We start from the raw sequence: 19,745 nt of genomic DNA, 5'->3' as shown, positions 1-19,745 counted from the left end.
TTTTTCTTGGCATACCTACCTACCAATTCCACTTTTACCCACCGATATAATTAATATGTATCATGCCAATGATTGAGTTCACTTTGACATCCATATAATGTAATGTAATGTTGCAGTGACATATATATGATTCTGATAAGTGGTGTGAGCACACAAAATACAATGTATAAATATAATGCAGCATCCACTGAACTGACATGGGGGTCGGGACGTGAGTGAACAACTCTCTTACGTATCAACAATATATCGTCTCTGTTCTGGCAGAACACACTAACTGGAGAATACTAGTTTTGAGTAATTTGACTTTGAAGTTGTTAAAATGTTTGAAATGGTCTATCATGTGAGTTTATTAAGTAATCGTAAAAAGGATGACTTTAAAATAAAGACTGTTTATTTATTAAGGAGGTTTCCAGACGGTAAAGTTTGAAATAAGGAACATTTTGGTATAACTAACTCAATAAGTCATTTTTTCGAATTAGTGTCTTCTGCCAGAACAGTGACGATATTATTTTTGTTGTTTTTGTTTCACCATGGATTAATCTAAATCAACTAAATATAATAATAGTTAATATTTTAGTCTCAAATGTTATCTGAATTCATTACCTACTCCGATTTCTGTATTGCTATCTTAAACAGATATATCCAGAGATAATCTTCAAACTTATGATGTTATTAGAGGCGCAGATCAATTCATCTACCATCATTCATATTTTTGCCGTCAGCAACGCGACTGCCACTAAGGTGAGTAAACAATAATCAGTAGGTTCCTACATAAACATAGTATTATGTCAGTTTTTAATACAACTGAATTTTTGACACATATAGCTAGCTATTCAATATAATTCTCTCCCCGAGTAGAATTCGCTCTAGTTAAATAATAACCACTAGCAGAGCCAGCTGGCGGTCGCCAGTCTGTCTCGCTAGGTCTTGTTGATATTAATATAATTGTGAAGTACCTATGCATAGACATAGCGCCATAGTGTTCCCTTCGGGATGGATTTTCATTCACCTCAGACAGTGAGACATTTTGCTGATTTGTCATTTTTACGATTTGCAAGTCGCCACTGCTAATTTGGGGTCATATGCGTAGTCTATTCTGGAGTCTGGCCTTCACAATATCCTCTGACACCACCTGAGGCTGATAGGCCTAGCAGAACTGCTGGCAATCACCGATTGCTACCACTGACATTTTAATAGAATATAATATGTTTATATATTGCACCATTTCATTCATACTTATTTGTTTCCGTTGAACTAAGAAAACATATTATGCATGTGTTGGTTAGTTTTTTATAATTCATTAAATCCTGCCTCAACCAAACAATAGTAGTAAACAATATTTTTCTATCTATTAAATATCCAAAATGATGTATGATTTAATGGCATAATTTTACATGTTTTATGGACAGATGGCTTGGTTTCCCAGGGTTTAATTGAATTTTAAAAAATAACACCATCTGTAAATAATTGTAGTCTTAGTTAAATGTAAACAAATTCGTATAACTGACAAAATTTAGTCTGTACTATCTATGGTGGATCCACCCTACCTCTACCCATCGCCACTGCAGGATAGACTTATTTTTCAAAAAATTACATTCTTGCGTTATAATACGTTTTATATATTCAATGGGGGAAGATCCCATTAGATTGAAAAAATGTAAAAACTATTTCTCATAATAAGCCTTTTAAGATACTCGTAATTACCACTCTGAAGGGGTGTGTCCATATGCTTTGCTTAGGAGCAAAAATGGTATTTTATTTTAAAATTCGTAAGTACTATATACTACTTAATGAATAAATTCCAACGTGTTAAATTTTATTATTGTATCATGTACTTACAAAAATGGAAAAAGTAGCAGGTACTTACTTATTGTACCTAATTGTGTCGTAAAAAGGTCATAATTGACTATTTGACTATAAATATATCATATTTTACTTAGAAGTGATCAAAGATAAAATAGCAAACAACATGCATAATGTCTTTATTAAAAGAAACATTATTGCAATTTAATTTTTATTGAGTATTAATAGTTACTAATGATATAAAAGAAGAAGAAAGGTTACTGTAATTTTATATATAATAATTATTATAAAATATATATCTAAACATCATTAATGTTTAATTCCTTTGTATTAAACGTAACATGAATTTCATTTGCCTACCGAAATGTAAAAATAATACAATTATTACTGAATCACGATAACTACCTATCTATTTTATATGAAAGGATGTGGTACTTACTATAATATCGAGGGTATACTGACAGTACTAATTATTTCAGTTTTTGCTGTTTTTCTGTTTTAAATGCCAAAATGTATACAATTTTACGCTCTACGTCCTGGTAAAACGCACAAAGGCATAGGATATAATGGTGAGAAAATAGAAACATTATTAAATCATATCGTCACTGTTCTGACAGAAGACAGTAATTCAAAAAAATGACATATTGAGTTAGTTATACCAAAATGTTCCTTATTTCAAACGTTACCATCTGGAAACCTTCTTAATAAATAAGCAGTCTTTATTTTAAAATAATCCTTTTTACGACTACTCAATAAACTCACATGATAGACCATTATTTCAAACATTTTAACAACTTCAGTCAAATTACTCAAAACTAGTATTCTCCAGTTAGTGTGTTCTGCCAGAACAGAGACGATATGGTTATTTTTTTATTCTGATAGAAAGCATGATAATGACCTAATGCGTTCTGCGTATACAAAATACAGGACTTGTAACATGTCGTTATTGTGTTTGCCATAAAGGTTAGTCTTTATAATGTAGAAAAAATGTTTTTAAATCATAAAAAAATCTATGTGGAAGAACGCTTTGAAAAAAAAATTAAAGTCCTTTTTGCGATTATCTCAGAACTTGTTTTAATGAGTTAATGCTTTCTGTCAGTATACCCTCGATATTGAGAAGAACGTAATATGTATAATATAATGCAGTGGCGAAGGGTGGAGGTAGGCTGTTAAGATTCGCTATAGATAGTGCACACTAAACTTTTTTTGTCATATGTATTTGTTTTTATTGAACTAAGACTACAATTAACAGATGGTGTTAGTTAGTTTTTAAAAATCAATCAAACCATGCCTCTACGAAACCATAATAGTTTTAGTCTAATTTGGGCAATACGACAAAATTGTGGATACTTTTTCATTCATAGTTATTTGTTTTCGTTGGATTAAAAATACATATTACACATATTGTTGGTTAATTTTTTTAATTCATTAAGCCCTGACTAAACCAAACTATAATAAATAAAAAATATTATTCTATTTATAAAATATTCAAAGTTATGTGTGATTTAATTGCATAATTTTAGATATTTTATAGATAGACATGTATTTTTTGACTATTATCTATTATGGCTTGGTTCTCAGGGCTTAATTGAATTTAAAAAACTAACTAACACTATCTGTAAATTGTAGTATTATTTCAATGAAAACAAATATGTATGTCTGAAAAAGTTTAATGTGCACTGTTTATGGTGGATCTTAACAGCCTACCTCCACCCTTCGCCACTGATATAATGTAGTTTCTTATATTACTCGTAAGTCTAACATTATTCAATTTATTGATAGCAGTCTTAAAATTATCCTCATCTTACAATAAATGTCTTGATTGAAATAATTGATTATTTATGGGTGCTAATAAAAATGTCACATTTTTTCGATTAATCCTGCAAATTCTAAATTTGAATTCTGATACGTCATATGAACTTGTTATAGGCGGTTCGCGAAAGAAAACAAATGACAATCATTAGTCTATTAGTTTGACAGATAAAAAACAAGTGACTTGGTTTTAGATTATATTATTTTCGTAGTAATTAATGAGGAAATATGCATTTATTTCTTGTTAAAACTCATAGTACACCAATGTGCCTCGTACAGATTTAAATAGTTTTGTGGAATTATCATTGTGATTGGTGAAATATCGATTATATAGAAAGTATTATGCGACATTATAATTAATTTACGGTAGATGGACAGCAAGACGCGAAAATGTATGGTGACGGATATGAAACGCGATTTACAAATGATTTTAATCTGTAATTGTGTTGAGTTTTATCAGATTGTGCCGAATTCAGATGGAAGTAAATTCGGGACTCTAAAAAATGAATTGAAATAGTTTAAAAATCAACAAAATGGTATTTAAATAAAAAAAATTGGTGCGATTTCCAAAATCTTTTAGGATAATAATATATAGGAGATGATTCGATATCTAAACCTAAACAAGCTCAACTTTCCAACAATCCATTACTTAAATTCAGGTAACATTACTTTTAGAAAATTAGCAAAAAGGCTTTAAGATGTAGAAGATGTAAGCTTTGCTAAATTCTCACAGAGCCCCTGACAGACCTCGCGGTACCCTGGTTAGGAATAACTTTTCTAAGTGAAAATTATTCATTGATATGAAAGTATATTGATATGTAGCTACAAATTGTGGGGAGGTGTATGCTCCGTCTAAAATTTTAGGACAATATGGGTTTTATGTCGACAACAATTAATGAAAAACCATAAAGTATGATACCAGTCATTTATTTATTTGTTCTTATACTATTTTGACATGTATTTTGTAAATAAATCTTTTATAATCAATTCTCAAACTTCAAACAGATTTAAAACTTTATTTACATGCAGGAATTCTTAAAAATATCAACAGTACATAATATATTTTACGGTTACAGGTCGCATTTGCGATGGATTATTATATAAAAGAAACAAAATCACAAATGTAAGCGTAACCCAACAAAAATAACGAATTATAAGACTGCACCCACTGAGTCAAATAATTGAAATTTTTATTACACTCTTATAATATTCATCCCAGCCGATAACGTGGCAAAAAAATAATACACATGAAATTTAGCTTTGGCATTTTGTGATATTGAAGTAAAACTAAGTAATACATTGGGTTGCAAGAAAATTATTGTAAAGTGGTAAATTAATCACGCAAAGGTGATTTTGATAAAAGCAACATCTTATACTAATAATAATTATTATTAAAATAGGGCTAGAGATGGTAAAAAATATTTTTGTTATTACGGACCAATGTTTTGGTACATTCTACAAAAAAAAAAATGAAACTAGAATACTAATCTAGTAATCTTAAGCAGTAAAAGCCCAAGTAAATAAATAATAAACACAGTGTAATTTTATATTTAAAATTGATAGTGTAAAAATATTGAATTTACACTGTTTTATTATTTAGTTTATATTATAAACAACCCAAAAAGGGTAGTCTTTAAAAATATTTTTTTAAATTATTTGATCATTGATTTCATTAAAAAATTTAAGGCAATCGATAATATTATTTTATTTTAAATTATCAGTATTAAATAACTATTAATATGCAAAAGAACAAGCTAAAAAGAATAGCTTTGAATATGGTATCGAAAACGGTGGAGTAGAATTGTCAATTATTGTGAAAAATAATCGGTATATATTTGTACAAAACAACTAACACATGGTCAAAACTGCTTATAAATAAAAGGAAAATTCGCTTAACTGACTAGCTTCCCTAGGTAAAAATGTTTTGGTCGCTGCAATATTTGCTATTTTTCTATTTTTTTTGCATTCGCAAGATTGCCGACGCTGCCGCAGGTTTCGAGAAGTCATAATCCGACAGGAAATGAGACGGCTAAGTTGTTTTGAATTCGGCAGCCTCAGCAAAGCCAACTGGAAAAAGAAGAAAAAGGCAAACTGATTACTATAATTCATTACGGGCACGACAGACTGAAATGAAATTTACAATCAGACATATTTAGCATAAATTATATTACTGTAATCAAGCTTGTACTACTATGATGTCGTTTAGTTTTCATAAATTTTGAATACCTATCCCAGGGCTCGGCAATTTTTTTAAACAATATCCAAAAGAAAGTACAGACCTACAAACTTTTCTGTAGAATGGCCAAAAATGGAACTACAAACTACCATAGGTTGCCATTTTGAAAATTTCATTTGAATGTCAGATTTTGTCCAGTCGACAGTGGCTCCCCCATACCATTCTTCAGATAAGTTTGTTGGTCTGTAGCACAACAATTATTGAGATTTTTTTCAATAGCCATAAATATATTTTAACAAGTACATACAGTGGAACCCCGACTTTACATGCTCGGAATTCACATTTTCCCACAATTTGCATGTAACTTCTGCAGTCCCGTTTTATTCTAGTACATTGTATATTATTTAATTATCAATTTTGCGTTTTTATTTCCCCCAATTTACATCTGATATATCGTCACTGTTCTGACAGATGACAGTAATTCAAAAAAATGACATATTGAGTTAGTTATACCAAAATGTTCCTTATTTCAAACTTTACCGTCTGGAAACCTTCTTAATAAATAAACAGTCTTTATTTTAAAGTCATCCTTTTTACGATTACTTAATAAACTCACATGATAGACCATTATTTCAAACATTTTAACAACTTCAGTCAAATTACTCAAAACTAGTATTCTCCAGTTAGTGTGTTCTGCCAGACGATGTAAATGTAAGTATTCTTGATACGGTTCTTGCATGAAAATGACTTCTCATATTATAAATACATAATATTATTATGTGGAGCCGAATACAGTTATATATACAAATGAAAATTTGCAATATAAATATTATTGAAAGATTGTAGATATACCTACCTAATTACATGGTAACACGCACGCTGCTTAAGCGTTGGCCTATAGTGTCGTGGGTCCCAGGTTCGAATCCTGGATCTGGCAATTACACATATTGTTTTTCAATTTGTGTACGAGTCAGAGTATGGACCTAATAGGTTGAGCAAGTGGCTGACATTCATTTCTCGTAAAAACAAAAATCTGTTAATACAAACCTCCACTCCGTGGAGGCCCATATGATCCTATTAGGATCAGACATGGTTAAAAAAAAATAAAAATAACATAACAAAAATAAAGATTTTGATAATGTTTTGTAATTACACTAAAGAAAAATATTTGCGTAAAACCAGTTAAACTAAAATTGAAAAATCATCTTAATCCACACGTGATTCATACCTAAAAAGAATTTTAGTTGGTCTTTTTGGCATCTTTAGATTCTTCCTTGGGCTGTCCGCGACCCATCAGCTTGGCCAGGGAGTCCCATATACCCCCGAGGAAGAGCGCACAGAATAGGTTCTCAAATGGCAGGAACGGGTCGTGAATTCCCAACAAGATTGAAGACAGCTGCAATAGAAAGAAAAAGAATATACATTGTATATTCCATTACAAGCGTAAAATTTTGAATACATATATGTTGAATGTAAACAAATAATTTGTTAAAAATCTTGTTTTTGGTACAAATTGTGTAAAATTTTTAAAATCCAATCAAACCCTGCCTAACCAAACCGTAATAGATAAAAGAATATTTTTTTATCTATTAGCCGGGTCGCACATATAAAGTTGTCTCGACTGCAACACGTCGAATACGTCAACATGATTTTCACAAAGCACATGTAACTTGATGTACATCCGCACACAGCTCGAATACATTTTAGTTTGAAAAAAACAGCTGGTGTTGCAAGCAACAAATTTCACTCAACAGAGACCACATGAGGCATACCCTTGTTGTTGTAGATACGCATGATAAGTCACTAACAGTAGACCATTTCGAATCCAACTGTCAAACTCACCAGTCGACATATCTTCTACTTCGCATAGGTGGTTATGTGCAGGTATGATTCATGGCTGTGTCACATGATTTTGTATGTGCAAAGCGTCTTATGGTTTGGCTTGGGCAGATATTGATTGAATTTTACTAACCAATACCGTCTGCATTTTGTATTATTAGTTCAATGAAAACAAATAAATATAACTGACAAAGTTTGATGTGAACTATTGTTGTTGGATAGATTATAATGCTTTACAATATTATCTCACCTTGAAGTAGACGAAGAATATAACAATTCCAAAGTAAACAAGTGCATGTGGCGCAGATATTAAGTCAGTCTTCTTGTCAAGGACAAAGATGATGGATGCAACGAGAGAAGCTTTGGTGTAACTGGAAACAAGCAGATGACAAAAAATTAGTATTTCTTAAAGTAATTACGATTAATTATGATATAAGCTGTCCGCACACGACGACCACTCGTTGCAACAACTTTTCCCTCTCTGTACACCGCACAAGGCACACTTCACCATATGGCTCCCACAACTGATATGGTGGAAGGGTGGACAGGTGTGCGAGGGGGTCAAACGCAACAATTCTCAAACGAATCATTGCCTCCGCACACCTGCTGACCCTTCCACCACAACAATTGTAGGTACCATACGGTGGAGTGTGCCGTATGTGGTGTTTATAGGGGTAAAAGTTACTGCGACGCATGGTCGTCGTGTGTGGATAGCTATAAAGTCCCCAGTGAAAGTTTGTAAATACCAATAAAGAAAAATTTAAATAAACTTGCATTTAATATTATTTTTTTAATCTTGTAAGATAAATACATATCATAAACTATTCTTAGCTTAAAGCGTGAGAGGTAAGACAACATAGATATCATGATATATATTTTGAATATGAAAGAATCTATTCATATCATTGAAATCCCATAATTAAAAATCAATAAATAATACAATAGAAATTCTAGGGCAATTCAGACAGGTCTGAAAATTCTATTGATACAAATATCTCAAAATACCTTAAGATTTTAATGTATATATATATTATGATGATACTATGGACTATGAATAGTGGAGTTTATTATGAATTTTGTATGTGACGACAATTATTCCAGAATGATTTTACTATGGTTCAATACTACGTCAATGGGTTCAGTGGACAATTATTATAGAAGAGTTAATATTCTCCATGTTGCGAACTATTTGTAAATAAAATGGCGACCTGCTGTTTGAAGTTTTGCTTTGATTACTTATTCACTCTGATTTTTTGTCTAAAGAATTATGGTGCCATTATATAAAAAAACTTTTTCAAGGCTTGTATTCAGGGAACAGAAACACTTACGGGTGTGGAGTAACAGGCAACCGATCTCGAGTGTGGAAGAATATGGGAGGAAACACGCGTTAAAAATACGTCATTCTAAGCTTGTCCTTCATTCTGACAACTGCTCTCGATTTACGTACTGACGCTCATTCAATATTGGTGTATTTGAAGGTTGCAACACACACTATTGCATGTCTATAATGTGTGTTTCATTTTCGTAGGACACTCACACATTCAAAACCCCGCTTCAAAATGTAGTGTATTGGGGTATATTTATAGCCTATCTGAATTCTATTTATTAATCTGTTCTGTGTTTGTATTGAATGAATTTTAAAATACGAATGTGATATTGCAAAGTGGAATGACTTTATCCCTAATTGAGTTATTAAGCCTTAGGAACACTTTCATATATTTAGGTTCTAATAGAAGCAGGATTTAATTAATATATTTCAATATTCGTATCTCCTATACTATTGGGGGTGCTACAAAACTCTATGTGGTACCTCAGAAAACAATGTCACTGTATCTATGGTAATCAGTTTTTAGCTTATTTAAAGTGACAAAATATGACATTGTAGTACTCACAAGCTTGGTTGCATGAACTCCATGGCAGTAGGGGTCCACGCCCCTCTTATGAGCCTCTCGAGGAGTTTCACGAACCCGGCACCGTTTCCTTTCATGGTACCGATGATGATCATGATAATATACGCGTTAGGATATAGCTTGGCTGCGTGCGACACTCCATCGTATACTTTCTTCGCGCGGTATATTTCTTTCATGGCCGAAGCGACCACTTTCACAGGTAAAAATTTGCCCACCTTGTATCCGATGTCAAATGGAGTGTAGAATACGAAATACCTGTAAAAAACAAGAAATGATAAACCATCTACGCATGGACTGATATAAGATAACAAAAGACTGAATTTGGAGCTACAATGATGACTTGTTTCTTTTTTACGGCAGGAATATGACCCTTCAAATAGTCTGAATTATTCCTATAGACCACAAGTTCACAACCCATGGGACGTAACACCCAGTGGGGTCTCCAATGAAAGAATTTAAATTTCAAATGAAATCAACACTTCGTCGCTGTAGGATTGGTTTCCCGAATAGACCAAATGTTCAGGAGACGAAAAACGAATTTCATAATCCTATATTTAAATACATGGAGATATTTAAATTGTTATTTTTACAACATATGAATGATGTACTCATTACCATTACAAAGTAATTTAAAGAAAGGGATGGTTCTCGTCCAATTAGATACAAAAAAACATTCTGCATTAAGAGGTTGATTTAAACAAAAACGGATATTCGGTAAACCAATCCTATAACGACGACTTGTTAACCTTTTCTATGCCTTACGATATTACTATGGCAGTATTTGACACACCGCAGATTTTTAACGACACACGTGTAATATAGAGCAAAGCTCTTACTGAAATCGCTGTAATACCAATAATTTGTGGCTTAGTTTTTCATAATAACAGATGTCAGTGGGATTTTATTTTTTTGGATTATGCAAATCAATCGTCAGTGACTAGTAATTTGAGTTTAAAGTCGGACAAGATAACTTGTGAAATTTTTATGTGTGGCCTATCGAACACGCCCTCATAGACCAAGAAAACTCGCTAAAGGCATAGAACCGGTTAATCAAAAATTAAACCAAAACGGTTAAAAATAATCTTAAAGAGACTAAGAAAAGGTAATGTTTGACAGTAAACAAACAGAGACTAGTAAAGTCAATGAGGTTTGAAATGCTTCGCTGTGATCAATTGGCAATATAAAACCTCATTGGCTGCATAGCCCCCCAATACTAATAAGGCTGACCAATGAACGGCCCCATTTACATTTGCAATTATTGTGCAAATGCAACGGGGGTCATAGGTTATTTGGCTATTATAAAAGTAGGTCACAACTCTAAAAAGGTTGTGAACCTGTGTTCGACCCTATAGTTAATATGGTATAGAGCAGTGATTCCTAATGCACCCTCGTTATACTTGGATGTATATGGCAGTATTGAATTAATAAATAAAACAAAATACCATGTCAATGTGCCGACCACAAGCTGTGGTGTGTTTTTCAGTGGCGCTAGAATTGGCTCGCCGAGCAGACCATTGGCCACCATCGCTCCGGAGAAAATAACCAGCATGGTAGAGAGCCAGCATGATAGCGGATGTTTTCTTGAAAACGCCTGTGCTCCTGTGGAAAAACAAAAAAAAATCGAATATTAGAGAAAAACTGTAGCCGATCTGAATCAAAAATAAATACATCCAACTCATTGAACACCTGGGAAGCGGCGTAATGAAAATAAACATATTGAAAAGAAATAAATAATTTGTTATTTGTGCATTACATATAATGACACGCACAGTTATCTGATATTTAACGGTCATTTGAAACGTAAAAATAAACTAAAAACTAAAACAACCATTATTGTAGGTTATGGTAGGTTAATTTTATGTAGCGTAAAAAAATTGTATCAATAATATATTAATACAGGGATCGGCAAACTGCCTATTGCACGAAAAACTAAAGATCTGGCATACGCACAGTGACATGTCAAATCTAAAGTTAAACAAAAAAATAGGTACAACTAAAGTTGTAGAAAATAAAATTGTAAAAACATGCGTCGCTGTTATCAGTGTTGGTGACCACAAGTGATCTGTGGGAACGTGGGTGAGTCCACTTCTCACTTGTCACCACATGAGAGCGCAAATTTTGAATCCATCCACATTTCATCCGGTTCATAATATTATATTTTATGGATTGTAAATGTAAGCGTGAACATTGTTTCTTCTAATTGCTTTAAAAACATTAAAAATACCGTGAAAAAAGGTGCCGGAACGCCATTCCACTGCATTACATGACAAAAAAAGCCCAGGTTGTACCACATTAACCGAGGTTCAAAACAATTTATATTCATTGAGTTTTTAGACTGAACTGGCCAGGCCATGTCCAGCACATACCGTTGACATAGGTAACAAAAATGGTTCTCGTTGGAAACTCAGCAGGACGACTGCAGATGCGCTGGGAGGAGGGGTGAAAAGTGACACTAGGCCCTTCACAACATCAAAGACTGGAGAGTTGCCGCAGAAAATCGCACCAGCTGGAGGAATGCGGTGGAAGAGACTTGAATTGAACTGTAGCGCCATCGAAAGAAGAAGATTATTTCATTGGGCATATTGGCCAGAATCCAATGGAAGTAAGCTCGAACTTGCTCAGTAAAAATATTTTTTTCCATTAGGTATAATGAAGGTATGCTACATTCTTAAGTCTTGTGTATTATGTATTAATTGAAATAGGTAGGCATTACTAGGTATTGTTAGGTTAGGTTAGGCAGGTCACACAATACCCATTTTACTATCTATCGTACTGGTTGAAGTATTACTGGACCCAAGAGGTAAAATGGGTTATAATAAAAACGTATTTTTTCACATGAGCCAAAAACGAAATGGTGGAAAATACTAAATAAGTAGGTAAGTAAATAAGAAAACACGTCAGATAGATGGAGTCTAAATATATTAATGTGAAACTAAAGTCATTTCGGTACAGTTCGGTTATGAGGAATACAGCGGAAAACACATTTTGAAAATATCCGACATACTGGATTATTTGTCAGTTTGGGTTAGGTTAGGTTTGGTTAGGTCAACCTAACAAATAATCCAGTATATCGGCTATTTTCAAATTGTGTTTGCCGCTGTATTCCTCATAACCGAACTGTACTGTCATTTCGTATTGCAGATTCATTAGTAGCGAACTTCACAATATCAGCAATGAAATTTCGACACGATTTAACATGGGCACCTATCAGTGGCGCACCCAGGATTTAATATTGGGGGGGGCCAAGGAGGAGAATGTAAATTAGTCCCATAGACTCTTTTTCTTCTTCACAGCATAATTTCTCGTTTATCAGTCTTTTGTCTATTGCACTCGGTGTACCTATACCATGGTCCCCACATCCTGAAACGGGCCCTCAGGCTAGGATATTTGGCGGACCCCCTACCTACCGCTACGATTAAATGCAGTGTGAAACACTACATTAACATTTTTCAAATTGTGTTTTAGTTCAAATTAAGGGTACTTATACAGTGAATTATTGGCGATTTTTAATACATCTACTTTAATATGTAATGGAGCTGTCGAGTATCGACACATAATAATGAAAAAATATATTTCACAATTATATAAGTACCTACCTAATTGAAAATATTTATGACCATGAAGTGTAATAGCGCAGCAGGCGACTTTTTTACTATTAAAGATAATTTATGATGTGTGTTTATCTCACTTATCTGGTTAACCCGACACGCCGGGCCCCCCACAGCCCGGGCCCACTGGCTAGAGCTCTGTCAGCCCTCGCCAGCCATGACCTACACCACTCCGGAATTCGGGTGGACACCGAGGATTTTTTGACAGTTCCCTTAGGTATTGGGTTTCTAAAAAAACCTAACATTAGTGTTTCGAAATTTTTGTGCTTGAAATTAAAATCTAAGAAATTTTTCTAAAAAGGGTGCTGGAGAATTATTACAAATCATTTTTTTGCCGTGTTTTATTGGCTTTCGAAGTCAATGTTTAAAATCATTCTGATAATTTTCATGTTTGGGGGGTGCCAGGGCCCCTTGCCCCCACTTGCGCCACTGGTGTAAACCACTCCGGAATTCGGGTGGACACCGAGAATTTTTTGACATTTCCATTAGAGATTGAGTTTCTAAAAAAACCCGACATTAGTGTTTCGAAATTTTTGTGTTAGAAATTACAATCTAAGAAATTTTTCTAATGAGGGTGCTGGAGAATTTCAAATCATTTTTTGCCGTGTTTTTATTTGTCTAATCTATTGGCTTTCAATTTCAATGTTTTTTGGGGGGGGCAAGGCCCCTTGCCCCCCCCCCTGGGTGCGCCACTAGCACCTATACCCACTCATATAATAAATTCGGTAAAAGTCTGTTTACTAGAAGCCAGGCGGGAACAGAGCCAATTTTCATAGCCGATTTCGGCAAAATTCAAGAATGATAACCTAACCTAACAAATAATCTAGTACCTATAGGTATCGACTATTTTCAAAATTTGTTTGCCGCTGGCGGCTGGCTTCCACTAAATAATAGACAAGAACCATAAATTCTTTAAATTATTATCTGTACTAATATCATTACAATCTACATAACAAAAATAAAAGACAGCATTTTTCACAAAATACCTACCATTATCAAAATATTTTTATTCGCGTTTTTTGTATTTCTGGCAATATTATATTATTGCCCAATTCTAATTTGTTATTAATGGGAAGCGACGCCAACGGCTCGTTGGTCTAGGGGTATGATTCTCGCTTCGGGTGCGAGAGGTCCCGGGTTCAAATCCCGGACGAGCCCTGGAACGAGGGTTCCATTTTACTTCCGATCACATTTTTTTAAAATCGAAAATCTATAGCGCGAACTCGCAAAGCTTGTTTTTGTTTTGTAATGGTACTATGAACAAATTCGAAGGCCGACTCGCTATCAAGAAAAGAGATAGTCACCTAGGTACCTACTTATTGCACTAGAAAAAATAAGATAACATTATAAATGTATAAATAAATAAATAAATAAACACGATGAAAAGAGTTTGGACAATAGATGAGGTTTTACTTTTTACTTCGATGTCTTTGACGGTTTTTTTGTTACAAAATATTTATGTAAAATGTAATCCAAGACGTATTTGCCATTACAATGCAATAAGCAAAAAAAAATATCCATTATGCTCATACATTAGGTAGGTACCTACTTATAATATTAATTCATAGTCGGCTGTAATGTACCTACATACTTCGGGAGATGGAATTTTATAGTTCAGTGATATTGATACGGCGGATAGATAGGGGTGCCAAAAATTCCCAGGCGAAAATCCGGGAAGATATTTATTAAACACAAGTTTCATTTTTATGGCTGGAAACGGTTTAACATATTATTTTTTTGGTACAAGTTGGTTATGTGGACATACTGGATAATTTGTAAGGTTAACCTAACCAAACCTAAACTAACAAATAATTCAGTATATCGGGTGTTTTCAAAAAAAAAAAATTGCCGCTGTATTCCACATAACCGACTTGTACCATTTTTTTTTATTCAGGCCATCCAATAAGACCAATCACAGACGAATAAGTACAATAGAGATATACAATAAAAGAATAACTAATGGACCCAATGTCAGGCACACACAGAATAAATCAAATTAAATATTAAATACAGTTAATGAAAAATACATTGGAGAGAAAAATTAAAAATGATTAAAAGAAAAAAAAACACAGGTAGTAGTTATAAGATAGTATTATATGATTTTTCAAATAGTGATTCATTTTAGAATTCAACCATGAGGAATCTCATTGGGCGGCTTATACGTCACGAATACAACATCGGATATAATTTGAATTCTAGAAGCTGTATATTAAATGGCACGTGTTCCCAGTGTTCATTAATAAAACTGCTGTGTCAATCTCGTATACTAAACTTTGTACAGAGTAAATAAATTACCAACATATCCGTATTTATAAATTTCCACCTGTGTAAGCCAATGACATATTAATGTCATTGGTGTAAGCATCTAAAAAGTTGTGGGCAGGGATTCTGTAGTCCGCGGTCATATTTGTATTCCCTATAATGTGTATTGTATTTATTATTATTATTATTTTCACCCCTGAACGTAGTATTACGAGCTTCCACGAAGTGGAGGTTATACTGTTAGCCTTTTGAAAGGGAAACGACTTTTAAGTGCTCGATATGCCCTGTGTCAAACGCACATTGGAAAGAAAAAAGTATTATTTTGGCAAAGGGCAAAATCGAACCCGACCCACGGACGCATAGACGGGCGCTCTACTAACTTCGCCACCTTCTAACATACAAATTTCATTAAATATTATAAATTATCTTTGTTTTATAGCATTATAATTATATTTTGTCTCGTTACATTTTTGTAGTCCGTGGAAGATTCACGGTTCCAATAAAAGTTGAGTCGACACTGGATCGAGGGAAATGGCGTGAACTTATGTTTGCCTTATCTACCCAACACTGGAATGTGAAATTAGTAGTTGGTATCTTAAGGGGGGACATGCTCGTCGAAGGTCAAAATTGAGTTTTTATTGTATTTTCAAACCATGAATGCGTTTAAAAATTAATAAACGTAAAAAATCTTAACACCACTGCACAGTTATGTACCGAAATATGACTATATTCTAAAACATTAGAGCGAGAGGTTTAAAAGAATACTATTTTATGTAACAAAAATACTTTATGCAGTCATCAAATGTTTAAAATAACTATAAAGGATAATAAGGCTTCAAAATTATATAAATAGATTATCTACAACGTTTAAGGAGTGTCCAGGATCATGGTTTGAAAATACAATAAAAACTCAATTTTGACTTACGACGAGCACGTGGGCCGTTAAATAACTTCTAGTTGAAGTCTTGTAGAATAAATTAGGAAGATAATGAACAATCTAAAGACCCGATATCTAAAGTAGGTAAATATTGTGAGGATGATGAGTAAGCAAGAAGTTCTGTCTATGACTGGGTAATTGCTTCTTTCTGTACCATTTTAGATAGGTACTTACTGAATAGAATAAAATTGACACAAGTTCGAAGAGCTTATTTTATTAGTGAATATTAGTGAAGTTTATGAATGGTGATCGATTTACCAATATAAACATAAAGCAGACGTGCGTTTAGATGAGATAAAATGTTTGAATGAAAATGGCTTAGAAATAACTGGAACCAACAAATTTACATTATAAGTACACACCCGAGTAATTAAATTGAAATTAATGAATATATACTTTCTCCTTTAATCATTTTCATTTCATAAATTCGACGCCGAGCCAAGAAAGAACATGTGGGGCCCGATTTAAACATTTCGAGGCCTTTCGCTAACAACATTTATTTTTCAAGTTCCGCCGTTAAAAAATTGGCGGTAACGTCTAAAAATTTCATATGAAAAAAATGTGAGAGCTTTGTTCTTAGGATTCCTTGCTAATGTATAAAAATTCAAAGTTGTGAAAGTCGTTAAATCCGACGCTAAACGACAGCCAACTTATCATTTCCTTTTCATGCATGAAGTCTCAATGATTGATTTTGTAGTATGAGTATACTTTTCATTTAAAATATTATAATATTATTAATAATCGGGGAATACATTTTTGACAATAAGTGTATGTTTTTATTTATCGCATTGATACGTTTGCACTGGAAAATGTGAGGCAATAATTGTATTCATTATGATCGGTAAAAACAAATTTAATATTCTCCCTAAAAGTAATATTGAAAATGAATGTAAATTCACAAATAATCGTGGTGCATAGCCTTGCTTCCACGTCAGTGTTTGGTGTTTACGACCAAGTAGGTAACTACGAACATAATAATAAGGTAGGTACTTTGATTAGTATGTACCTATGGCGTGATTCACGATCATTACTCGATGCAATATTTTTTGCTCTCGAAACAAACTGTAAAATAATATCAAACATAATGGTAGATTAGGTAGGAAGGTGATATCAATTATTGAATATTCGAATGGATATTACCAGGGAACTCAGGATATTACATATTATGAGTATAGGATAAAAAAAAAAGCTAAAACGTCCCAAATATTATGTTTAACTATATTGTCGAATAATTAACATAATATTATGTTTACGCTCAATTGACAATGTCTGTTGTGCTGAGACAAACGTTGCAATGGTTATAGGTAAATCTCATGTTTGTTGATTGTCAATATAATTATAATATCTTTATTGTTCTGATCTATTCGATTCACGGATAGGTATAACATTTATTTAAGAAAACGAAACATTGTGGACATAACAAATCTAAATTCAAGACGTTCACATGATATTTACATTATAACAAATATCACCCTCACAAGAGAGGAGAAGATAGTAATAATAATAATAACAATAAAAATATAATAAAAAACATAAGTAGAATTTTATATTTACAGAAAAAGAAAATTTCGAATACAAAATACATAGCACGTCACCGAAAATGTCTACGTCTTTGGGGAGCGCATTGACTACTCTCGCACCCTTCGCTGGTGCCTGATAGGCTTGACACGATGAAACGGTTATATATGACAATTAGTACCTATAACCGATGCAATAATTAATATTATAAATGAAATTTTCACAACACTAAATAAAAGCATTCGCGTTTTGTTAAAAAGAAGTAACAAAAACATTTATTTTTAAATTTAGTTGGGTTAAATACATAACGATTTTATCGTATACTACTATTTGACAATGACATCGATAATATATTATATATTACAAACAAATATGAACGTAGTACTTAAGTAGTGTGACAAAAATGAGTACAAATAACGTCAAATAAAAAATCTAACTACGTCGTATGAAAAGTTATACGCATTTTCATAGCTATATAATTCTAATAGCATATAATAGCATATATAATTTGAATGTTTTGACCTGCCTTGTTATACTGTAAACATTAAAAAACATCAATAAACATATAGACAAATTACCAATGGGTACTGATATCATTTAAGAAAAATACATTATCAGTCAGAAGTCAACTTGATGTCCATTTACTCAACTATACGCGTGGATCATTTGAATTCTCAGTTTTTAAATTAGGTAAGTAGGTATGTATAATGTTAATAAGCGGGAAGAATTCGAACAGTAAAAATAATATATTTATTTAGTTAATAATGTATTTTTGTAGATAAAGATTTAATACTTGAAATGTGTGTATCTAATGATAACATTTCAAAAAAGTTATTTTTTAACAAAACTAAACGTCCCGTTTAACAGAAGTGACGCTTGGCAACCCTATGTAAAAGTCGTGCAAAATAGACCAAGTAGCCCGGAAAACAAACCGGGAGAGAACGAAAATATCTTTTTACGAACCACGTGTGTGTTTATAACTGGCTGTATACGAGCTTATTTGCTTATTTAATTCATAATGTCATATTTTGAATTATTTTATAGCGTTGAAAAACGTCAAACGACCAACGCACGGCAATCGAACAAAAATAATTCAAAAATTTGGCGGTATTTTGGGAAGAGAAAATACTCAAAAACAAGCGAATAACCCATAAAACAACGCTGTATTTATAACTACATTGTAAATGTTAAATGATAATAATTATTAACGAATTTGTATTTGTAAAAATAATAAAATTTTCCACCTGATTGTACTTTCCACCTGAATGAACATTGAAATGTATTTTACGCACGGACAAATTCGATTTGAACATTATTTTCACTGCCTGACCGCCGGCCGTGTGTACTGTGTAGTAACCGAGAAGGTATTTCCAAGGACTGGTTTATTTTTAACGCGAAAGGTATATTAAAAATATATTTTCAAATGTAAATATGCGTATCAAAATTGCTGATAAGAGTCACTGATAAACACGAGAAAATTTCTGTAATAAAAATAATCACGGAACTCACCAGCTCCAAGATCTTCTCTGACCGCTAAAGCGCAGAGGAGAGAATGTGCAATGTCAAAATAAGGGAACATCTTGAGTTTGATGACCTGATTGGCCATGTCGAGAAAGGCTTCGGGATCCATGGTGAGAGGTTCTATGGGCCGACCTCTCAGGAAAAATAATAGTGAAAACGTTAGAGTCTAAACGTCTTCGCTCCCCTAGCCGGCCGGAGATGTTTACACCTCGTTGCTGAGAAACAGACTGGTTAATTCCACAATTTGCCACCCTGCGACAGGAGTGCGAGACTCGTTCTCAAATTAGATAAAGAAAATGATACCTATTCTTCATTTTATTTACCTGTAGTTGTCAAAGATTCAGAAATATTTCACGTTT

General features: G+C 33.1%; 1 protein-coding gene and 1 non-coding gene across 2 annotated transcripts; one reads left to right on the top strand and one right to left on the bottom strand.

Moving 5' to 3' along the window:
- Nucleotides 1-4,526: 4,526 nt before the first annotated feature.
- LOC147074524 (trimeric intracellular cation channel type 1B.1) lies at nucleotides 4,527-19,615 on the bottom strand. The gene is made up of 6 exons (XM_085944092.1): nucleotides 19,375-19,615; nucleotides 10,983-11,139; nucleotides 9,523-9,795; nucleotides 7,881-8,001; nucleotides 7,020-7,187; nucleotides 4,527-5,682 (listed from the first exon to the last, which is right to left on the bottom strand). Exons 1-5 carry the CDS (start codon nucleotides 19,493-19,495, stop codon nucleotides 7,032-7,034), a joined length of 828 nt encoding a protein of 275 aa, XP_085800218.1. The 5' UTR covers nucleotides 19,496-19,615; the 3' UTR covers nucleotides 4,527-5,682; nucleotides 7,020-7,031.
- Nucleotides 14,235-14,306, top strand: TRNAP-CGG (transfer RNA proline (anticodon CGG)). Its single transcript has one exon. It is a non-coding gene; the product is annotated as a tRNA-Pro (tRNA).
- Nucleotides 19,616-19,745: the final 130 nt, after the last annotated feature.

This window comes from Rhyacophila brunnea, unplaced genomic scaffold (assembly GCF_057557595.1).
Source record: "Rhyacophila brunnea isolate RB1 unplaced genomic scaffold, BYU_Rbru_1.0 scaffold_16, whole genome shotgun sequence".
Taxonomy (NCBI): Eukaryota; Metazoa; Arthropoda; class Insecta; order Trichoptera; family Rhyacophilidae; genus Rhyacophila; species Rhyacophila brunnea.
Note: the sequence above shows the minus strand (reverse complement) of the source record. Positions and strands in the feature narration are given on the sequence as shown.

What these genes read in the sequence shown, in the direction of transcription:
- LOC147074524 (XM_085944092.1), bottom strand. Translation starts at nt 19,495, where the DNA reads ATGGATCCCGAAGCCTTTCTCGACATGGCCAATCAGGTCATCAAACTC. An exon ending in CAGAGAAGATCTTGGAGCTG is followed by an intron (nt 11,140 to 19,374) that starts GTGAGTTCCGTG and finishes GTTTTTCCACAG; the next exon opens with GAGCACAGGCGTTTTCAAGA. An exon ending in GAGTTCATGCAACCAAGCTT is followed by an intron (nt 8,002 to 9,522) that starts GTGAGTACTACA and finishes GCTTGTTTCCAG; the next exon opens with TTACACCAAAGCTTCTCTCG.